Here is a 20,930-nt window from a genome sequence, read left to right as displayed (position 1 = left end):
GAAAGAGCCACACCTGCATTTTCTCAATTATTTACTGATGTGTCTGAATATTTCATCACTGAAGAGGCATCTCAGACCAGAAAAATTGTTTTGAAGAAGCTCTCCTTAAGCCGCTATAACTAAGGCTGAGAAATTCCTCCTATGCTTTTCAAGATTCTGTATCTCAAACTAATCTTAAAACTACTTTCTGAAATCTGTGCCATTCTTGCTTTTTTGGTTTTGCTAGCTATGTGGGGTAGTTTCTGGTACTTACAGAAGAAACAACCATATACATATTCAGCTTCTAAATAATGCTATAGCTTCAAGAACTGGTTCCAAAACTGTGGCAAGAAGGGCCAATACTTCAGGAATTGAACTAATACTTCAATTCATATTGCAAATTATTCTGTAGCATAGATATTACCATGGAAGAAGATGAAGTGATTTAAAAGGATCCATACAAGACATAGGAAGGATAAACCATTGATGACCTAAAATAACTGCTGAACAGGATGTGCAGAAGTTAGTTCTATAAGTAGCTTGGAATATTAAAGCTTGTAGTAAGCTTTAATATTCTCCCCCACCCCCCACCCCCATCTGTTCTGTTACTAGCTTTGGGCATGCTTAACTTACCTGCTACTCCTGTTTCTTTGTCCTTAGTAGACTGCATTAAATTATTTTGAGCCACATTTAAGCAGTTCCAGTAAAGAGCCAATTAGGCAGGATATAAATATAGCACATTGCTTTTACTTTTTGAGTGTGAACCAGTTAAACGCCATACATAGCTCCTGGGTTAACTTGAATGGTTCTATATCATTTTAGGCTTATAAACAGTTTACTTGGAAACAAATTCTATACACTGATACATACCCTATTCTAAGCTGGAATAGTTTTGGAAATAATTTCTAGACAGGAATATGCCTTTTCTATATCACAGAATACCACCACATTTTAAAGTCATCTCTCAGTTTTGTACCTATGAAAGTGAGAGATGGAGCAGCAGTAGAAGTCCGTCATCCCATTGCTAACAGTTGTTGTGTGATTTTGCCTTCTTTCTTAAGGATGATTCCTGTTCTACTAGTTCTTTTATTTTCAGTATACTCTTAATTGGGTCTCTACATATGAATTTCTGGGTATAAATGATGGGTTAGCTCTTTCTTACCAGTTTAGTCATTTAGTAGGTAGAACAGGATTATTTTGCATAGAAGAAAATTCTATGTATCCTCAGAGAAGTTGATTTAAAGTTTAAATAGAGAAGGATTTTCTCAGCAAGAAAAATATCATGAGAAACAAATGCCTGACTAACTTCGGGAATAAACAATGAATGTTCATATTTGGGTTATAGAAAGAAGTATAATGACTTGTGCAGGATATAATTAATTGAATTTTTTGTTCAATATTTCATAATTTACTTATCCTTGTCATCCTTGTTGATTTTGAAAAAAAATTAAAACTTAGGAGAAAGCCAATGCTATAAAAAATTGAGTTCTCCAACTCTATTTCCATTAAAGGAAATAGCTATGAGTGACTACAGGGGGTCATATACTTAAGACCGTCCATTCAGCAACCATTCACAATTATGACAACAAAGGCACATACGAACCCTTCCTGAACTTTCGACCATTGCAGTCAGATGACAAAAATTGGGGCACTGCCAGCACATCCACCTTATGACTATGGCAGCACTACAAGTTTACCACCACCGCAGGCCAGGAGGCCTTGACTGGCTAGGCTTACTGTTATGTGGGCTTTCCTCCTGCCCCATCACATCAGCAGAAGGTTTGGGCTTTCCCTTCTCCATACCACTTCCAGAAGGCTTTGGTCTTTCCCTCAGCCTAACCATGCAAATCCACTTACCTTCATTTTCTATGCACCTGCTATCAAGCATACTGAGCTGATGCAAGACACAGCTACCGTAGAAAGCTAGTCAATTAAATGTGTCAGAGCTTGGAGGTCTTCTAGTTTAGGTCCCTGCTCAAGCAGGAGACCCAATACCATTTCAGACACGTGGTTATCCAGTCTCTTCTTAAAAATCTCCAGTGATGAACCCACAGCTTCTGAAGGCAAGCTGTTAATTGTTCTCACAGTTAGTAAGTTTCTCCTTAAATTCCAGGTTGCTTCTCTTGATTAGTTTCCATCCATTGTTTCTTGTCCTGCCCTCTGGTGTTTTGGAAAATAAGTTGACCCCCTCTTCCTTGTGACAGCTCCTTAAATACTGGAATACTGCTATCATGTCCCCTAGTCCTTCTTTTCTCTAGACTAGCCACGCCCAATTCCTGCAACCATTTTTCATATGTTTTAGTATCTAAGCCAATGATGGCTAACCTTTTTGCCATTGCGTGCCAGGAGCATGGGGGGAGGAGGGTGGGTCACACGCACGCGTGCCCACACCCATAATTTTATGCACCCTGTGCATGCATGCACGACCCTCCCCACCGCTCCTGGCACGCAATGGCCCGGTGGGCCCGGTAGGCCTGTTTTTCTCTCCCCAGGCTCCAGAGCCTTTCTAGGAGCCTGGGGAGGGCGAAAATGTTTCCGGCCTCCGGAGGGCCTCTGGGGGGGGGAGGCCAGTTTTGCCCTCCCCAGACTTTTTGATGGGAATATAGATTAAGAAAATCTAATGTGGTGATGGATAGATTTTCTGTAGTTAGGAACTACTATGTTATTTAATTAAAAAAGGGAAAAAACATCCTGTGAGAACCATAGTGGGTGTTGATGATACCATTAGATGGAATAAAATAAAACTTTTTGTCATCTTTTTTGATGTCATATTTGGGAACTTAAAGAACCAACCAATTACCCCAGGTTTTACAGAAGTTTAAAGAATCTATTTTGACCTAAATTTAAACTGACTTAAACCATTTTAATTTTGGTCTTAGATTCATTCAGGTTTTTAAGTTTTTTATATTTTGGAGAGTGGTCTGTGCATATAATTCAAAGACCTAGCGTAGGCTTTCACTGAAAAAAAAATGCACACATATCCTTGTTCTGCTATATGCTGAGATAGTTATCCATTTTAGTATCCTGCCTTCATGGCAGGAGGCAGAGGAGGAGCCCATCAAATAAATGAAAGAGGCCAGACAACTGAATCAATCGATAATCTCTCAACTCTAGGATCATATTCATGTTAACCATATTTTCTGGGTACTAGATGTGTGCATGTATTATTCATTGAAGTACTTTTTATGACATTTTTCAGATTGAGAAACTTCTTACCATGTAAAATACTTGGTTTTCCCTTTCCTTCTACAACTTTTCCCTCTTGAAAAGGTATGGAAAAAGAAGAGGTGTTTGCAAGGGATTCTTAATTGTACCTTGCTAGACAATTTGTAGAAGTGTACAGAGATGACCTTGAAGATGACATTCAACATCTGTTATGTAAACATCAGTTTAGCTTTAAAAGGGAGAAGTGAGTGAACGAATGAGAAAGAAACTCAAGATTGTCCTGCCTTGATTTTCTTTAGAATAATAGGAGGGTAACAGAACCAGTGAGGCTTTCAAGATTTTTTATTATACTTTTCAACTATGAAGCAGTAGTTCTTATAGCATTTATTTTATAACCTTTTTTTAGCTCATAGGGATGATACAGTTGCTGATTACATTTTGTTTCTTCTCTTTAGGTTTTTGCTCCAGTCTCTGGAAGATTTGGACAACAGTTTAAGAAAACTTAATTCCCGTTTATTTGTAGTACGAGGGCAGCCAACTGATGTTTTTCCAAGACTCTTTAAAGTAAGATTATAACTACATCTGAAAATCCTGTTTGGGTAGAATATTATTTGCTTGTAAAATTTGAAAAATAAATCTAACTTATACTGCTAATACTGATATTTTATTATTTTTGGATTTGAATTAAAATCATGGTATCTATACCTATGTATTTATATATAATAATATGGCTCTTCTATATATGCCGGCTGTTCTCTTTCATGCTTCCATGAACAGAGTGTTTTATGGTTTTTGTGTAGTGGCATTCTAATAAATACCAGTAATAGCCTGGTGGCGCAGCAGACTAATAGCCTGTTATTAACATTCAGCTCCCTGCAATTACTGCAAGTTCGAATATCCCCAGGCTCAAGGTTGACTCAGCCTTCCATCCTTTCTAAGGTAGGTAAATTGAGGACCCAGTTTGTGGGGGCAATAAGCTGACTTTGTATAAATATACAAAAGTATGAAGGCTATTGCTTAACGCATTGTAAGCCGCCCTGAGTCTCCGGAGAAGGGCGGCATATAAATCAAATTTTTAAAAAAATAAAAAAAAATAGGATGGGCTTTCAAGGGAGTATATTAGAATGGGGTTTTTTTTTTCCAAAAAGGAATTATTTTTAAATTTATTTTTAAAATAGTAAATACTAAACATTTAATATTTTATGAAACAGAGTTAAAAGGTTTTTTCTTATTAAATTAACAGCTCTTTTGATAATCTTTCAAATATTCATTCTGCCTAACATAAGTACTTCGTTTTTATTTTAGCACATACTGTAGATACAGTTTGCCTAAATATTTGACCTTTCAGTTATGGGTATGTTATTTTTGTGATGGGGCTAGGCAAAATCATAAGAACAGAAGAAAGAGTAGGATGGAAAAGGAATGAAAAATTGCCTAAGTGCATATATACACAGTTGTATAAACTACCAGATGTTTTTGTCTTAAAAGCCTAGGAGCAAATGTTTTTAATAACATTGCAATAGTAACAGGTTGGAAATGAGCCCTGAATTCACTCCCTTCTTCTTTCCTAGTATGCTTCTGATATAGAATTTGAAAATTTTCCAACAGTAATGGATTTATAAACTGTAAATCTGGGTAATGTTAGCTATGATTGCTTAACTCTCTCAAGCCTTCAGGGATGCTGCATACAGTACTTTTCAGTGATGAATGCTGACTTATGTTTTATTCTCCTTCCATTAGAAAAAAGCTTCTTCGCTTATTAAGTTACAAAGGATCTAATTCATTCTTATTATATGGCAAAGTAAAATATATTAGGGTTTATAGGGATGTTCTGGATAATTGCTCCCATCAAACTAGCTAACATTACATGCTATCAAAAATGATGGGGATTTAAGATCTCTAGAGAAACCATGTTGCCTCTTTCAGTGGTAAACTAATTCAGATCCATTCTGTGGCATGTTATAGCTGAAAATAGGTATGGGTATCATATGTACTGTAAATCCTTGATTTAATGGACTACGAGAGGAAGCGGTGTCTGTTAAAGACAGAACATTCATTAAATCTGAGTGGGTTTTTACACACGTAGAAAATGGGAATCACATTTTACACAAGTATATTGTGAACTTTTTGCATTTTATACATTACTTGTATGCATAGATGGCAAAAGGGAGATTTTACACATAGAGCTGTATGTGAGATTTATACATGCATAAAATGGTAGGTGAAATTTTTGCAGATATGATATGGTGCATGGCAAAGCCATATATCATGGGAGAAATCTATGTGGTTGATCAGAACCATACAGTGTATGGACAAATTCTATCCGTTGGATCCAAAGTCTGCTGAATTTATATCTTTTAAATTGAGGATTTAGTGTTTTGCAAAAGTAGAAAAATTGACTCATAACTTTTTCTGAAAAATACTTTTTCCTACTAGTCTTTCTCTATATCAGGGGTGTCAAACTCACATCGTCACGGTGGCGTCACATGACGTATTGGGACTTTTTCCCCCTTCGCTAAACTGGGCATGGCCAGCACATAATGCATCCGGCCTGTAGGCCGGGAGTTTGACAGCCCTGCTCCATATAATAAAAGGAGTTCATTGGAACAGGATTTCATTTTAAGAGCTGTTGCTTCTCCGTTTTTCTAATTTTAATACTGGTGTTCACTCTTATAGTTGCAAATTTGCCACACTATTTCTTATTCTTAATATACTTGGGGAGGTGGGGGGGGGATAGAATAGGATTAAGCCATTCAGATTAACTTCAATATTTACCCTGACATCAATATTTTTGGTTCCAGTTTTGCTTTTTTATCTTTTGTCTTACAGAGTTTTCTTATAGCCCAGTAGGAAATTTAACTTAACATTGTGACATACATACTCCAATAATTGTTGGTTAGGCTTTTTTTCAAATTTGTTGCTGAAATATTCCCTGTTTTGTTAAATGAATAGTTCAGTATTATTAAACTTTAATTCTGGCTGAGATTATAAAAGATTATTTTGGTCCCCAGTAATAGAAAAAGGGGCTTTAATGATGCCATTTGTTTGATTAAGAAACATGTAAATGAGCGGGTTAAAGATTTAGATCATCCTTTTTCCTTACTCATTGACTAAAATTTTAACTTTCAGTAAATACATTGTTCTTGTACTGAATTGTATCTGCGGACTAGATACAATGTAATATATCCAGGACACTTAAAATATTATCTTGCATGCATGCTTATCTATTTATATTATATGAAGAAATTGAAAGAAGTGTAATTACATTTGGTCTCCCAGCCTTTTCCCTTGTATCCTTCCTTGCTTCCTGCGAGGATGTAAAGGTGTTAATTAGAAGGTTAATTATAATTCTAATCATATTTAATTTGTATCTCAAATTATTGTATTTTATTCTGATTTCATTTTAGATCGTATTTTATTCTAATTTCATTTTAAATTGTGCGTTATTCCAATTTCATTTAAATTGTTTTACCAAACTTTTGTAATATTTTTTTTCTGGAACTCTGCACTTTGATATGGCCCAAGGGCTAATCAATAAATAAAAGATTAATTAGAAGGCAACACACATGCCAACTATTCCTCATCTGTGATTGCAGCTGTTTAATTGAATATGTGTACTTACTTCACAGAGCTTCTTTAGGGCAAATTGTAGATATGTATGTGTGCATCACCATAAAATGTATTTCCATTGTTTGGTCTCCACAGGAATCAAAGCAATGTTCCTGTTGTTTCTTTAGAGTATTTGTGGACATTAAAGGCATGCAGAGCTGAGAAAGTGAAGATATTAGTATATATTTGAAAAGTGTGTGGGGGGGGTCCCTTTGGATAAAAAATAAAGACTTACATGCACTTTACTGTTCGGGCTAATGTTTTTGAGCACTGACATGTTCCAAAAAGTTAGAAGGGGCTGTAAACGTTCTTGAAATCTTTTATCTTGCTTTTGAATGTTCTAGAACAGTATTTCTCAGCCTTGTAAATCAATACTGTATAGTTAATGGTTTAGAGTAGTTTCTCTAACTCCCCCCACAAGCTGGCTAGGAAATTCTGGGAGTTGAAGTCCACACATCTTAAAGTTGCCAAGGCTGAGAAGTATAATAAACTTCAGTCTATCACATTTGGTTCAAGCTGCAATTTCCAAGTTGGCTTTTGGTGCAGGTTCACATAAATGCATTGCAAAAAGCATTCTTCATTTCCAAAGCATCCCAGACCGGAATGCAAAGACAGGAATAATTTTAACAAGTGAGTAGTTACTAACATAATCCAGGCAGTTGTTATCTCAGTTTTCAGTTACAAAAGTGGATCTAAGACTATCCTTTTTTATGTGTACTGTTTAGATGTGCCCATCTAAAAATAATCAGATTATTTCTCATTTAGGTACCCTCTAGTTACTCTTGTTTTGTAAGCATTTCATCTCATTATCTGGCTTAATAGTGGCCAAGGCAGAGGTCCAATATTAGCACAGTCTCATCTGACTCTTACAGGAAGAAATAGAACTGAATGTAATAATCTACTTATCGTGCCTCAATTGAACTTCTTTGTGATTTTACCTGGTGGCTTCATAAATAGCATGGGGGATGGAATGCAATCTTATATCACTCCATGGCTCAGCGCTATAGGATCAACTCATTATGTAGGACAACATCCACTTAATACCATGCTTCCAACTTCAGCCCAGAGAAATCCAAAAAGATATCTTGGTTGAAATAAAAAGGTAGACAATTCAGAAAAATCAATAAGGTTGGGTTTTCTTTGTCTATCTCCCAAAATGGTCCTCCATTTTAGCAGAGATTATTTTAACCCAACCATTCTTCTAAGAACATAGGAAACTGGCCAACCATCAGTGGAAGAAATTGAACAGGTGATCTTTATTTCAGAAATGCTGATGAGATACGTGTCTTATGTGTCTGATGAGCCTTCTGTGTCTTGTTGCTTGCTATATTTCAGAGACAGGCAATCACTGATACTTCAGATATTGTTAGATGCATTTGCCAGCCAACATGGCCAGCATTCAAGGATAATAAGAAATGGAATAGAGCTCCTCTATTATGTAAACCACATGTTGCTTATCTTTACTTGTTGGTGCAAAGAACTGCATGGTTAACATTGCTTATTTATTTATTTGTTTATTTATATTATTTATTTATTGGATTTCTATGACTAACTAATCTCACTCTTTTTACTGATACAGAAACTCTGGGCAGCTTACAATATAATAAAAGTTTAAAAATGCAAAGAACAAAGTAGAATAAAAAGTTTAAAATTAAAATTAAAAACCGAGATGATGGACAACCTTCTGTATCCTGTCAGTTGCCCCCAATGCAATGGACTTCTATTGGGGGCACAGGCCAAGCAGCTGTTATTAGTTAATAATAGCTATATTACTCAATGCTTAATACATGTTGATAAGATGAACTTATAGAGAGGAACCTAATAAACTACTACCATGGATTTTTGTTGCTAAGCTTGAAACGGGAATCTTACAGTAATTGTTTGGAACTGGAAGACAATGACTTCTTTTTTTCTCCTCAGTGTTTACAGAAAGCTAAAAGATCCCACATTTATGAGTAGTTGACAGTCTCAGAGATGCTTTCATGCTCTATAGCATGAAATAGTATAGTATAATAGATACACTGTAATAGTATCTATTACAGTATTGGAAGCATCCTTTGGGAGCATTTAATGGCTTAAGGAGGCTTTTTTTTAAAACTTCCCCCATTATTTATCTTTTTATTTGTGAGTAGGCAAGTTCATCATTATATGATTCAGCTTTCCTCAACCATTGATTTAATAATCTCACATACACTAACTGAATTTATTTCCTTTTAGTCAGAGGTGTAGAGTGGAGCCCCTACTCTCTGTTAACCCTCTTAGGTTTGGGCTGGTGTGTGGAGCTAAATACTTCATCAATAACCCTGGATTCATTTAGAAATAAAATCTTCTGGCTTGCCTTTAAGAGATAACATGGACTGTGTTAGTGATACTGGAAAGACACCTGTCCTCATCATCAATCTGCACCAGGTAGATCAGGGATAGACAAGCTGGTATCTTTCCAATGTTCCAGATATTACCTATCAGCTAAAGCCAACATGGCTAGAGGTATTGTGGAACCTGTAGTACAAAAAAGAACCAGGTTGCTTAACCCTGAGGCAGGAGTGAAATCCAGCAGGTTCTGACAGGTTCTGGAGAACTGGTAGTGGAAATTTTGAGTAGTTCAGAGAACCGGCAAAAACTGTCCCCAGAGTGGGGCGGGAATGGAGATTTTGCAGTATCCTTCCCCTGCCAAGCCCACCAAGCCATGCCCACAGAACCAGTAGTAAAAAAATTTGGATTTCACCACTGCCCTGAGGCATGTATGTGTTTGAGTTGAGTTGGGCTGAGATGGGCTGGGGCAAGTTATTTTTTACATGGCTAGAGGTATTGTGGAACTTGTAGTACTCCTATGCTTCCAAGTTTCCATATATCTTACACACTTGCTGAAGATCTTTTGGTCATTTTAATTTATTGGCTTCTACATATTTATGGAAGGGTCCTCCACTATATAGAAACTACTATTGCTACTTTCGTTTAAATAGGCACTTTTGCTTTAAAATGAAGTTTGTTCTTAGAGAGAATGCTAACATCAATATTCACCATTTCTTTAAACTGACTGCACACATTGGGACCTCAGATCTTTATAAAATTCCCTAAAGTCTTTGGTGCATCTCTCAGACTTCTGTTAAAGTTGCTGTTAAACTTTAATGTTCAATGTGATGTGAGAAATTGATGCATGAGGAAAACCTGAGAAAGGTGCTCAGAAATGTTTAAAGGGGTTATACAGTATGTCACCCAAGGGATTGTCTAGAATGTATAAAAGTACTTCAAACTTATATTGGAAATGTGAACAAGAAGAAGGAAGAAGATGATGTTTGGTGGGCATATGAAAAAGCTAGAAAATTTTGCATTCAAATAAACGTACTGATTCAGAGGATTTTAAAGATTGATATAGAATTGAGATCAGAGGTCTTTCTTTTGTGATGGACAAACAGTTGGGAAAAAAGTCATAGTACTTTGTTTTTGCAAATGATAACTGCAGTGAGATTATTGTATGCACAAAGATGGAAAGATTCAGCAATACTCACAATGGAGAAATGAATGTTGAAGATGAAGAAATCTGCTAAGATGGCTAAATCAACTTCTTTGATTTGAGAAAAGTCAATGTCCATAAACCCCTTATGGACTTTTTGCGTGAAATAGAAAAAAATGAACTTACGATTTATGGTTTTGGTGATTAAACATCTAAATCTTTATAGATGATCATAGAAAGAAAAGAGTTAAGTTGTAAGAGTAAGAAGTAAATATATAATTGTACTTATAACTGCTGCAAAGATTATTGGAAGCTACTTCTTTTTTTCTTTTTTCATTCTTTTCTACTTTACTTCCCCCCCCCTTCTTGCACTTTTAGATTTCTCTTTGATAGTTTTCTTTTTCTTAGTTTATATACGTTTGCATTAGTTTTTATTTTCTTTTTAAAAAATCTTTAATAAAAAATATAAAAAAGAAGCAAAGAGTGTCATGGGAGAATTTTGGAGAAAAAAAACCATGCTATTTCCAAATCTTTAGAAAAGGATTTTCTCCCCTTGTTCTACGGTTGGATTTTTGTCATTATTTTGTTTTGAATATTACTACCATATTTTAATGATCTGCATTGGTATTTATCTGATATTTTCTGCTTTTTTTACAGGAATGGGGGGTGACCCATCTCACTTTTGAATATGACTCAGAGCCTTTTGGAAAAGAGAGAGATGCAGCTATAGTGAAATTGGCTAAGGAAGCAGGAGTAGAAGTGACAACAGAGAATTCACACACCCTTTATGACCTAGATAGGTAAGATCTTCATATGAACGTCTAAGGGGAAGACAAAACAAAATTGAGGATTGGTACAGGAGATGACTTGGGAGACTATTTTTTTGTAAAATGGGTCAGGGTTTCATTTTCTCTGTTATGGTCCTATAGATACAGAAGTTACCAGTTTGCATATATAGCAAACTCCTGTATTCTGAGAAAGATGGGAAAGGAATAAGGAGAAATTAATTTTATATTTATAAAATGCAAACTAAGTATGTTATGTCTGCAAATACTAGAACTAGAAGTTATACCTGCTGCAAATCTACTAAAGTCCAGGCATCTACTGTTGCTATTGGAAAAATATGCCTTTTCTATTAAAGAATAGTGGATGCTGATGGCCTCCTGCCATGTTCAATCTGATCCGTTTTAAAGTATTCTTCACTTAAACTGCAATTAATGTTCCATATCCTGTACTTCATAGCTGCCAACTCCCTAGTAAACCAAAGGTTTAATAGTGTCAGTTTGGGCCATCTCTGGGTCAGTATCCAAGGTATTAATAGTGTCATCAATAGACAACGTGGGAAAATCTCTCCATGAGTTCAGGAAAACATCCATATCCATCAGGTGCCAGGAATTGACCTTTTTAATCCATTTTTCAGACCTGTAGTTTATACAGAGAATGATCTGTTCATAGAAGCGGAGTCATATGAAACTCCTCCATTTCCAAAGCACTAGCTCCACTTGAATAGAATACTAAATTCAACATAAGCTGTATTGAATGCGAGAGACCACATATTAGTCTTGTCAAGTCCAGTTAGGGAGGATGTGCAATCCTGAGTCATTCCTGACTGGACAGCCTTACTTTCAGTATTGAAAACCCCAAGAAAAAGGAGCTCAAATTAATCCAGATATCATGCTGCAAATCATTCAAACTAACTCATGAAGAAAGATAGCAGGGTCTATGGTGGTAGATAGCATGGTTTATGGTGTACGAATCATATATCTATATTGTCTTGGCCATCCAGATGTAGCAGTTGAAATTGCAGGCTATTGGATAGAGCGACTGGTCCACAAGGTGGAATTCCTGTAGACTATGGCTTGTCTACCTTCCTCTCTTTAATTCCAGCCTGCTCTATGTGAACAGTCTACTGGAACACAAACACATCTATAGTTCAATAGGAAGATATATGAAGTAATGTTGTTGCCTGTGCCAGTTTTCAAACTTGAAATGCGTGTGGAAAAAGACAAGCAGAAGTAATCCAGAGATTAGATACATCATAGAATAGTGGAGAATTGGATTGGAGCCAAGAGCCAAGCCCAGCCATCTGCGTCATCCAGTAGCTGGTTGATATCAGAAGACAAAACTTTATGGAGCAGAGTTAGCAGCAACATGTTCATTTATTCTCTCCTCCCAATATTTTCATTTCTTTGGGATAGAAAACTGGCACAAACAAACGATGCAGGGCGGCTCCAACTAGTGCTCATTTGGCTTGAATCTACCACCACTACCAGCACCCTGCCTTGGGAATGATGTGCACCGAATAAATCTGTAAGAATGCCTCAGGTCTTGCATAATGAGAGGCCAGAGTTGAAACAGAACTGATCCTGTCAGCTTTCTTGCAGAATCATTGGCAGGGTCAAGTTTGTGCTGGCTGACTAGAGAGGTAAATTTTCCAGAAATTTAGAAGCAGCATAAAGTCAGAAATTGGGAGAATTTGCTGAATGAACATAGCAATCCCTCCTTCTGTTCCCCCCCCCCCCCAACAATACCACACTGGTGAGAACACACTTAGAATACTACATCCAGTTCTGATCATCACAATACAAAAAAGATGTTGAGAGCCTGGAAAGTGTGCAGAGAAGAGCAACAATGATATAAAGAGTTTGGAGGCTAAATGGTTGAGGGAGCTAGATACATCTAGCCCAGTGATGGCGACGGTTTCACGGAAACATCACGCTCGCGTGCTTGTTGGGGCTGCACTCTGGAAAAGCCGAACTTCCAGGTTCTGGCGTGCATGTACACCGGACAATCAGCTGGCCGGCGCGCATGCACACACTGGTTTTCAGCACTGTTGCGCGCATGGACAGCTGATTGTCATGCACGCATGCACACCAGAAACCGGGAAGACAAACAGGCAAGCCATGCATGCCAGGTGACATGGCTTTGCGTGCCACTTTGGGTACGCATGCCATAGGTTCGCCATCATGGATCTAGCCTATTGAAAAGAAGGATTGGGGAGGGGGACATCATAACTGTCTTCCAGTATTTGAGGAGCTGTCACAGAGGAGATTGACTTATTCTACAAAGCACCAGAGGGCAGTACAAGAACTAATGGGTGGAAGTTTGTCAAAAAAAGATCCAATCTAGAAGCAAGGAGATATTTTCTGACAGAACAATTAATCAATGGAATATTTTGCTTCCTGGAGTTGTGGGTGTGCCATTACTGGAGGTTTTCAAAAATAGACTGGGGAACCATTTGGGATGGTATAAAACTGCCTTGAGCAGGAAGTTGGACTAGAAGATCTCCAAGGTCTCTTCCAGGACTATGATTCTATGTTCTAAAACCCCTTCAAAAGTAGACTAGGCTAAGGAAGAATGACTGGCACAGAATCAGCTAGCAAGCTTCCATGGCAGAGGGTGGATCAGAATCCCACTCCTTGTCTAACATCTTAACACTACACCATAAACATTATTGTAGCATCATATAAATGTTACAATCAGCATAGCAAGCTGCTGAATTGTTGAGGAATTAGAACACATCATGATTTCTGTCTGTTCAGGAAAAGCAGACAGGCAAAGGATTAACACTGAAAACAGAAGAAACCAACCCTACTTTGCATGAAAGTCTCCACTTATTCAAACAGTAAGGCAGAGTATGAATTTTCAGGGGGAAATGGTTGAGAAAAAGTGGGTAGATGGATGGGGAGAAAGATGCATATTTTAGCACATTGAGACAGACTTCATTGTTTACATATTAGTTTATTTCTTTTTTTTTTATTGAAAAAGTTTTTCAAATACAAATTTTTCCCCCTTTTTCCCCCCTCCTCCCTAACCCCCCCTCCCCCTCCCCTCCCCCTGTGACTTCTTCATATTAGTTTATTTCTTGATTTCATAGGTTGAAAACATTCTTTCACCATTGTTCTAGGTATCATTCAAAATGAAAGTTTTAGGAAGCCCTTTTTATTTTTCAGGAGAAAATAAAAATACACATTTTTCTTTCTATTTCTTAATGATTTTTAATTTCTTTTTAAGGGAAGGATTAATCTAGAGAGCAAGACCCTCAATTGATGCAGATTAGGCCTGCATAGCTCTTGAAATGATCTATTTTGTGCAATTAAAGAGAATTTTTTTTTTAAGTTTTGCAGACCACAATACTAAAATTGTGCAGGGCTGTAAGCCATCTCATAGTTTATCACACTTCTGGCTTATAAAGTATTGCTGTCTAAATATTGGATTCCCTCCAAGATGGGCTGTCTGGAAAATTTCTATCTTGGTGGACATTGAGAATAGCAATCCCTTACCAGTATTAAATGTTAATCAGTTAAGAAGCTGCTTAGAATGCAGCTTTGAAACCTGTAATCAAATAAGCCTTGTACTGTTTCATTGTAGGGTTTCTGTGGATGAAGCAACATATTGCAAATAATTGGGGGGGAAACAGTTGTGAGCTTTTCTTTCTTCAGCTGTAGAAGTTTTTGTATCCCTTTGAAAATGGGAAATGCTTATATTGTTTGAACTACCTGTCTGTTTTTAGCTTTTTCCTCCTAGAGCATATTTGCTCTTGTAAAAAGAGAAACTTTTTCCTAGAGTTCTAATTTTTAGAATTGCTTGGGTATCCCAGCAAAGTTTGTTTTTCATAGTCCATCATAGTAAAATTGAACAACTACAGCTGAAAGAGGCTTCCCTAAAGACTCCTATTGAGCAGGGCTTTGACTTTACGTTTTCACGATCAATATGCTGGCAATTGCAGAAACTAGAACATGCTCTTTAACCTGGTTTCTCGTTTGTATTCAATAGCCACACCATTGCTCTATAATGCACTTAATGCTCGTTTTTGTAGATTGCTTTTAGCTTTGTTATTTAAAGAGGGATTGACATTTGGGTTGAAAGACACGGTCCCTTTGTGGATGCTCTGCATTGTTAGAAAGTTGGGTCACAAAGCCACGCATGTGAGCGTAGCTCATTGAAAAGGCTAAGCAACGTGGAGCTCCTCCCCATCACACGTGCCGCCCTGGAGGAAAGTCAGGCACATGTCTGGATTGAAAGCGCCGTTTGCATAAATGGGTGACAAGGAGGATTGGCTGCAGGGGCTGGGCAGAAAGCTGTTTGGCTGCTTCAGATTTTATATAAGACGGCAGCTTCATTCTTGTTTAACACTTTCTTTTCTGACCTGTTTTTTTTTTTCTTTTAAGCTTTCTTGTTTTGTTTTGTTGTGCTGTATTTTATTCTGGAGTTTGTTACAGATCTGTTGCTTCAGTGCAAAACATTTATCCTTAGAACTGGATCAGGAATTGAGGATTTGAAGATGATTGCATTTGAAAACCTAGCAGTGACGTCAAAAATTCATCCTTTGGTTAAATGGGTGACAGGATTTCCTATTAGGAGCAAAAATTGTAAACTACGTAGAGAATTCTTTGATGCAGTTCCCCACGCTTTTGACACTTCCCTATTTATACAGGAATTTTTTTCCCCCAGTTCTGCTATTCCAGTTTGAACTATGTAAAGATAGTTTTGTGTTTCATACAAGCAGGGGCAACCAAATCACTAGACTCCTGAAACTTAGAATGCTAGTCAAAGAATATATAAGTTATTGCAGATTTAGTTTCAGTACATTGCTCATTGTATCTTTTTTATTCTTGGTTTTGAGCTATTGTACTGGTTTTCAAGAAGTGGTAGAATTTTTAGTACGTGGAAATGTAGATCTAATTGTTTAATTGGGGGGCAGCAATACCTTGTCAATCCAGTTTCCATGAAATATGAAATGATGACATGCTGAATTAGGGCATTCAAAAAATAAAATCAAATAATGACATCATTTAGTGTGATGAAATAAATTTAAGGTAAATTTAAAGTCCAGATTTCTTCAGCAGCAAACTAAATGGAAGTCTCTTATTTAAATATTAAACGTATCTAATATAGTAAAATGCATTTGAATTTCAGACAATAGACTCTATACTGCTCCTCGTATGAGTATTTTCAATGGAACAGTCTTATACTCAGTACAGTACATTACAGGATTTATAATAAATGTGGTAATATATATGCATAGCACCCAAAGAGTGTAAACTATAGATTATAAAGTCCTGGAAATAAAACACATATCCCCAAGCAAACCCCTCAAACCACAGATGATGACAAAAACAGTTTTGCTTTTCTCTCTTTCTGTAGTTCATATACATACTGGCATTAGAAATATTTATAAAGGTGCTACCTCTTGGGAATAAGGGTATGGAGGGGGTGGACTGTAACCCTTTACATCTAGATTGGGAGGAAGAGAAACACATGGAACCCATTCTGGTTTTTTTAGCTCAACCCAAATAAAATTTAAAAATCAGATGCAGATCCAATTTTTAAAGTGTTATTTTAAGGTTCACAAAGTTATTTGAATTATTCATGATCACATATAAATAGTACTTCCTTAAAAAAATACCCTAAAAATATCTTTCTGCTATTTTTAACGAATTTAGCTGCTGCCTTCATAGACGCTGGTTTAGCTTCTTTTCAATGTGTTATACAATACTTGAAACTTTTTTTTTCCAAAAAAGAAACAATATAAATGTACAGTCAAAAGTCCTTGAATACACTGCATAATGTTGAGGGAGAGGAGATATACACTCCAAGACGTTTCTTGCTTTGTGTTTAATAAAAGCTGACATTGTAAACTTTTCACCATTCCTGTTTTAATTCCCTGAGTCAAACACCAAATACATAGATAAAGTCATGCCAGTCTCAACTTTCATAGAGTTGAGAATGAGAATGGTTCTGTAGGAATTCTGGATTCACCTTGATTTGCTTCTACAATCCGAGCTACTTCTGGCAAAGTAGCTTTGATTTCTTTGCCCTGGGTAGACCTTTGTGATCTTCCAATTTTACTTCTGTGAATACTTTATTTTGTATTATAAATCAATGTTGATATTCTACCTCTTATTCTGTTAGTTCTGATTCTGGATGTTGTTTTTTCCAGAACTGCTGCATTTTTGGTTATCCTTTTCTCATTAGACTGGATCTGTAATAGCAAATAAGCAAATAATAGAAAACAAATTTCTAAACAAAACTGTTCTTTCATTTTTTTCTTTATCCTGCAGGATTATTGAGCTGAATGGACACAAACCACCCCTCACTTACAAACGTTTTCAGGCCATCATTAGTCGCATGGACCTGCCGAAAAAGCCAGTCAGCACCATAACAAGCCAACAAATGGAGATGTGCAAGACAGAGATCCAAGAGAACCACGATGAAACCTATGGAGTACCATCTCTAGAGGAACTAGGTAATTTTGGTGGGTTTGGAACACTTCCTAGATGGGCTGAAGTGCCTTCCATATTTAATCTGATCTTGTTTTGGTTTCAAAGCAATCTTTGCATTATCTATACATTCTGAAGTTTAGAAAATGAACTGATCAGCTGTCCATTGATTAATTGATTATATGCCATGAGATATAATCAGTGTTAACTCTTGCATGGATAGCCCTTTTCCAGGATGATCTGTCTCTAACCCATCCCTTCAGGTCTTCAAGTGGTGCCCATATTATTCTGTTCATTCATTCATTCTGTTTATATAGCCATTCATCTCACTTTTCTGCAATTATAGACAGCTACATGAATATCCTCCATTAGGTCATCACAATTATTCGTGTTGAGCAAAGAGTAAAAAAACTCCATTATACTCTACTCTATATTATATTATATTTTTAATATTATATTTTATTATACATTTTAATAATTCAGTGACTAGACATTGTTTTTATATAATTGAGCAAAACAGTGTTTATTAGTTATTTTTTTATCCCAGCATTCAAAAGAAGGCTTGAGAAATTTGCAACAGAAAATAAAAATATAATAAAATGATAGTGACAAACGGAATAATATCTTAAACCCAGAATTGTGTGAAAGTGCAGCATAATTTTTAGGTAGCAGTGAAAAATGAATAAATTGATAGGTCAGGGGAAATAAAATATAAGCACTATTTGCAATTAAGTTTAGTATGCAATGTTTAAAACAATTTTGTGTTGCTCTGATTTCCATTTTATGATTATATAACATTTCAAAAAACTTTTAATATTACTATGTTCCCCAGTTGATAAAACTTTATTTAGGAAGCCAGAAGTTTCTAGCGTGTTTGACTGGCTTTAAGTATCATTCATTTTTATTTGAAATTCACAAGATAGTTAATTGTCTGCTAATCTTTTGACCATAGTCCAAAAAATGATATGGTTCAGCAACCATTGCTATTATTAATAAAATCTTCTCTTAAGTTTTATTATCTTTCCATTATATTTGGATCTATAGAAATGTTGAGAATAGAATGCCATACAGTATATTATATCGCAATCAGCAGATGGTTAAAATGTATTCTCTGATTATAAAGTAGCTTCTGATGTATGTTATCCTAGTTATAAACGCATTTATATTTTATCCTATTTCTTTAAAGTTACATCATAATTTCCTTCTTTTCATTTCTAATTCTAATTCCAATTCTAATCCTTTTCTAGTCTTCCAAGCCATAAATCACAAGTACATTTTTCTCTTTTTCCTGTCACTGATAAATATAGCTGTTGATCTTTCTGGAAACAAACAAATTAATTTTCCCTCTCTGCTAGGTATTTTCTAATTGGCTGTTCATTAATCCAGCAAAAAAAGATTTGGTTTCAGTTGAAAGTTGATCTTTAAAATTATTTTTATTATTGTATGTATTTGCACCCAGATAATTTCTGGCTATTTTTGCAGTCCTTAATTACCATTATTAAATCAGGACTTTCTATGGGACTGTTGCCATTTTGATTCGTAACCCCCTATCTTTTTTTCAATAAGAGCTTTTTTAAAAACCCTATAATAAAAGGATTTTCAAAAAGAGCAAGATATTTCTCTGTTTTAATAGCATAAGCTGCAGCTTCTGCATTCATGTATCAGATGAGGGGTTTATTTTCTAAAGATGTACTCTGATAGTTCCAGTTATTCATTTTAAGTTAAACAGTTCTGCATGTGGTTTAGCAAACATGGCGGCAAACAGTTCTGAGACAACTTGAGATATTAATCATGCTGCCTGAATTTTAAGTTAATAGATGCATTCCTTTTTCACTCAGGCTTTCCCACTGAGGGACTTGCTCCAGCTGTTTGGCAGGGAGGGGAGACTGAAGCCTTAACTCGTCTGGATAAGCATTTGGAAAGAAAGGTAACCATCTCTATTTTTGTTTCAAAATTACCTTTCAGGGAAGGATTATGTTTTCTAAGTCATTGGTTGCCAACCTTTTCTTCACCATGGACTCCTTTTAAGTACCTTTTGTAGTCACAGACCATGGCCATTGACGCCCAAGACTTGACTTAAAATTTAAATCATAACATTTCTTCAAACCTTCACGGATCCCTTGTGATGGTATTGTGTACCCCAGACTGAGAACCACTGTTCCAAGTCATTTGACTTTAGAACAAGCTGCATTGCCTTATATTTTTGAGATGTAAATGTGTCATGTACTAATGAATATGCATAGAATCCTTTTGCTTTAATGGCTGAGATATATCGTAAGAGAAATATCGTAATCCAAAATAATATTTGTGCTTTCCTCCCCTCAAATCCTTTTTCCATAATGTTTCTATTATAGATATTTAACTGGAGTCTCATTATTATTATTATTATTATTATTATTATTATTATTATTATTATTATTATCTCTTTTATTCATTAAACATGAAACTCAGTCAACTGATCATTTAAAAATGTGTCACAAATACCGTTGACTGATGCTAATGGTAGATACGGGTTGCTGCCAGCGTCCTATCATATTTTCCCAAAAATAAGACCCTGTCTTATATTTTTTTGAACCCTAAAATAAGCACTTGGCCTTATTGCCATGTGCTCAAAAGCCCGATTGGGTATCAACCAAGTATTATTAATATTATCATTATTATCATTATCATTATCATTATTATTATTATTATTATTATTATTATTATTATTATTATTATTTGCAAATGCAAGCAAATGTAATTTGCAGGCAATGATTCTAATTCAGTATAAATCTTGCCACCTCCCTGAAAATTTGATTAAACTGTATATTACATCTGAGCAAGATTCAAGCTATGCCTCAGTATGTGGTAAAAGTAAAACCCAAGACTCTGGAGTATCCATTTGATGCCTTTATAAAGCTAATCTTTCATATACTTTTTTTCCTGGCAATTTAGCTCAACCTTTATTCTGTATTTAATTTGATCTTAGTTGGTTGTGTTGCAAGAAATCGTGTTCTATTAGATAACCATAGGGATTAATTTAGTTCTGTGATGAAACATGGGGCCTATATTTAAAAAAATTGAGTCAGATATTGTATGCCAAATATTGCTACAGGCTCTGACATTATTTTTGAATTGCTAAAATGTCTTTCCTAGTCCCATGCATAAATATTTGAAGATATTTATAAGCTTGGTCATAAAAGCAAGCAACATTTTTAATCAAGAAATACCGAATCCTCTTTATCAATTATATAAATTTCTTATATTTTCTTTTCTTTTTTGTTTCTTTATTTTCACTTCTATTTTATTCTGTCCTGATGTCTTCAAGGCATGGGTTGCAAACTATGAACGGCCAAGGATGAATGCCAATTCGTTATTGGCCAGCCCCACAGGGTTGAGTCCCTTTCTTCGGTTTGGCTGCTTGTCTTGCCGCTTATTCTATTATCGGCTTTGGGAACTTTACAAAAAGGTGAGGAAATGCGAATTGGAAAGAAGATTTGTGGACACATGGAAATGAAATG

At 35.9% G+C, this 20,930-nt stretch overlaps 1 protein-coding gene across 1 annotated transcript in view; it reads left to right on the top strand.

Annotated features, from left to right (window-relative positions):
- Nucleotides 1-20,930, top strand: part of CRY2 (cryptochrome circadian regulator 2) — a 35,095-nt gene that overhangs the window by 1,896 nt on the left and 12,269 nt on the right. The window contains exons 2-6 of the mRNA XM_034417431.3: nucleotides 3,600-3,708; nucleotides 10,865-11,007; nucleotides 17,272-17,456; nucleotides 19,269-19,357; nucleotides 20,738-20,878. Of these exons, the coding sequence (XP_034273322.2) occupies nucleotides 3,600-3,708; nucleotides 10,865-11,007; nucleotides 17,272-17,456; nucleotides 19,269-19,357; nucleotides 20,738-20,878 (667 nt within the window). The remainder of the gene's footprint in view (nucleotides 1-3,599; nucleotides 3,709-10,864; nucleotides 11,008-17,271; nucleotides 17,457-19,268; nucleotides 19,358-20,737; nucleotides 20,879-20,930) is intronic.

This window comes from Pantherophis guttatus, chromosome 1 (genome assembly GCF_059756535.1).
Source record: "Pantherophis guttatus breed Tessera chromosome 1, ASM5975653v1, whole genome shotgun sequence".
NCBI classification, from domain to species: Eukaryota; Metazoa; Chordata; class Lepidosauria; order Squamata; family Colubridae; genus Pantherophis; species Pantherophis guttatus.
The sequence above is the reverse complement of the archived record's forward strand: the minus strand, read 5'-3'. Positions and strand labels throughout refer to the sequence as shown.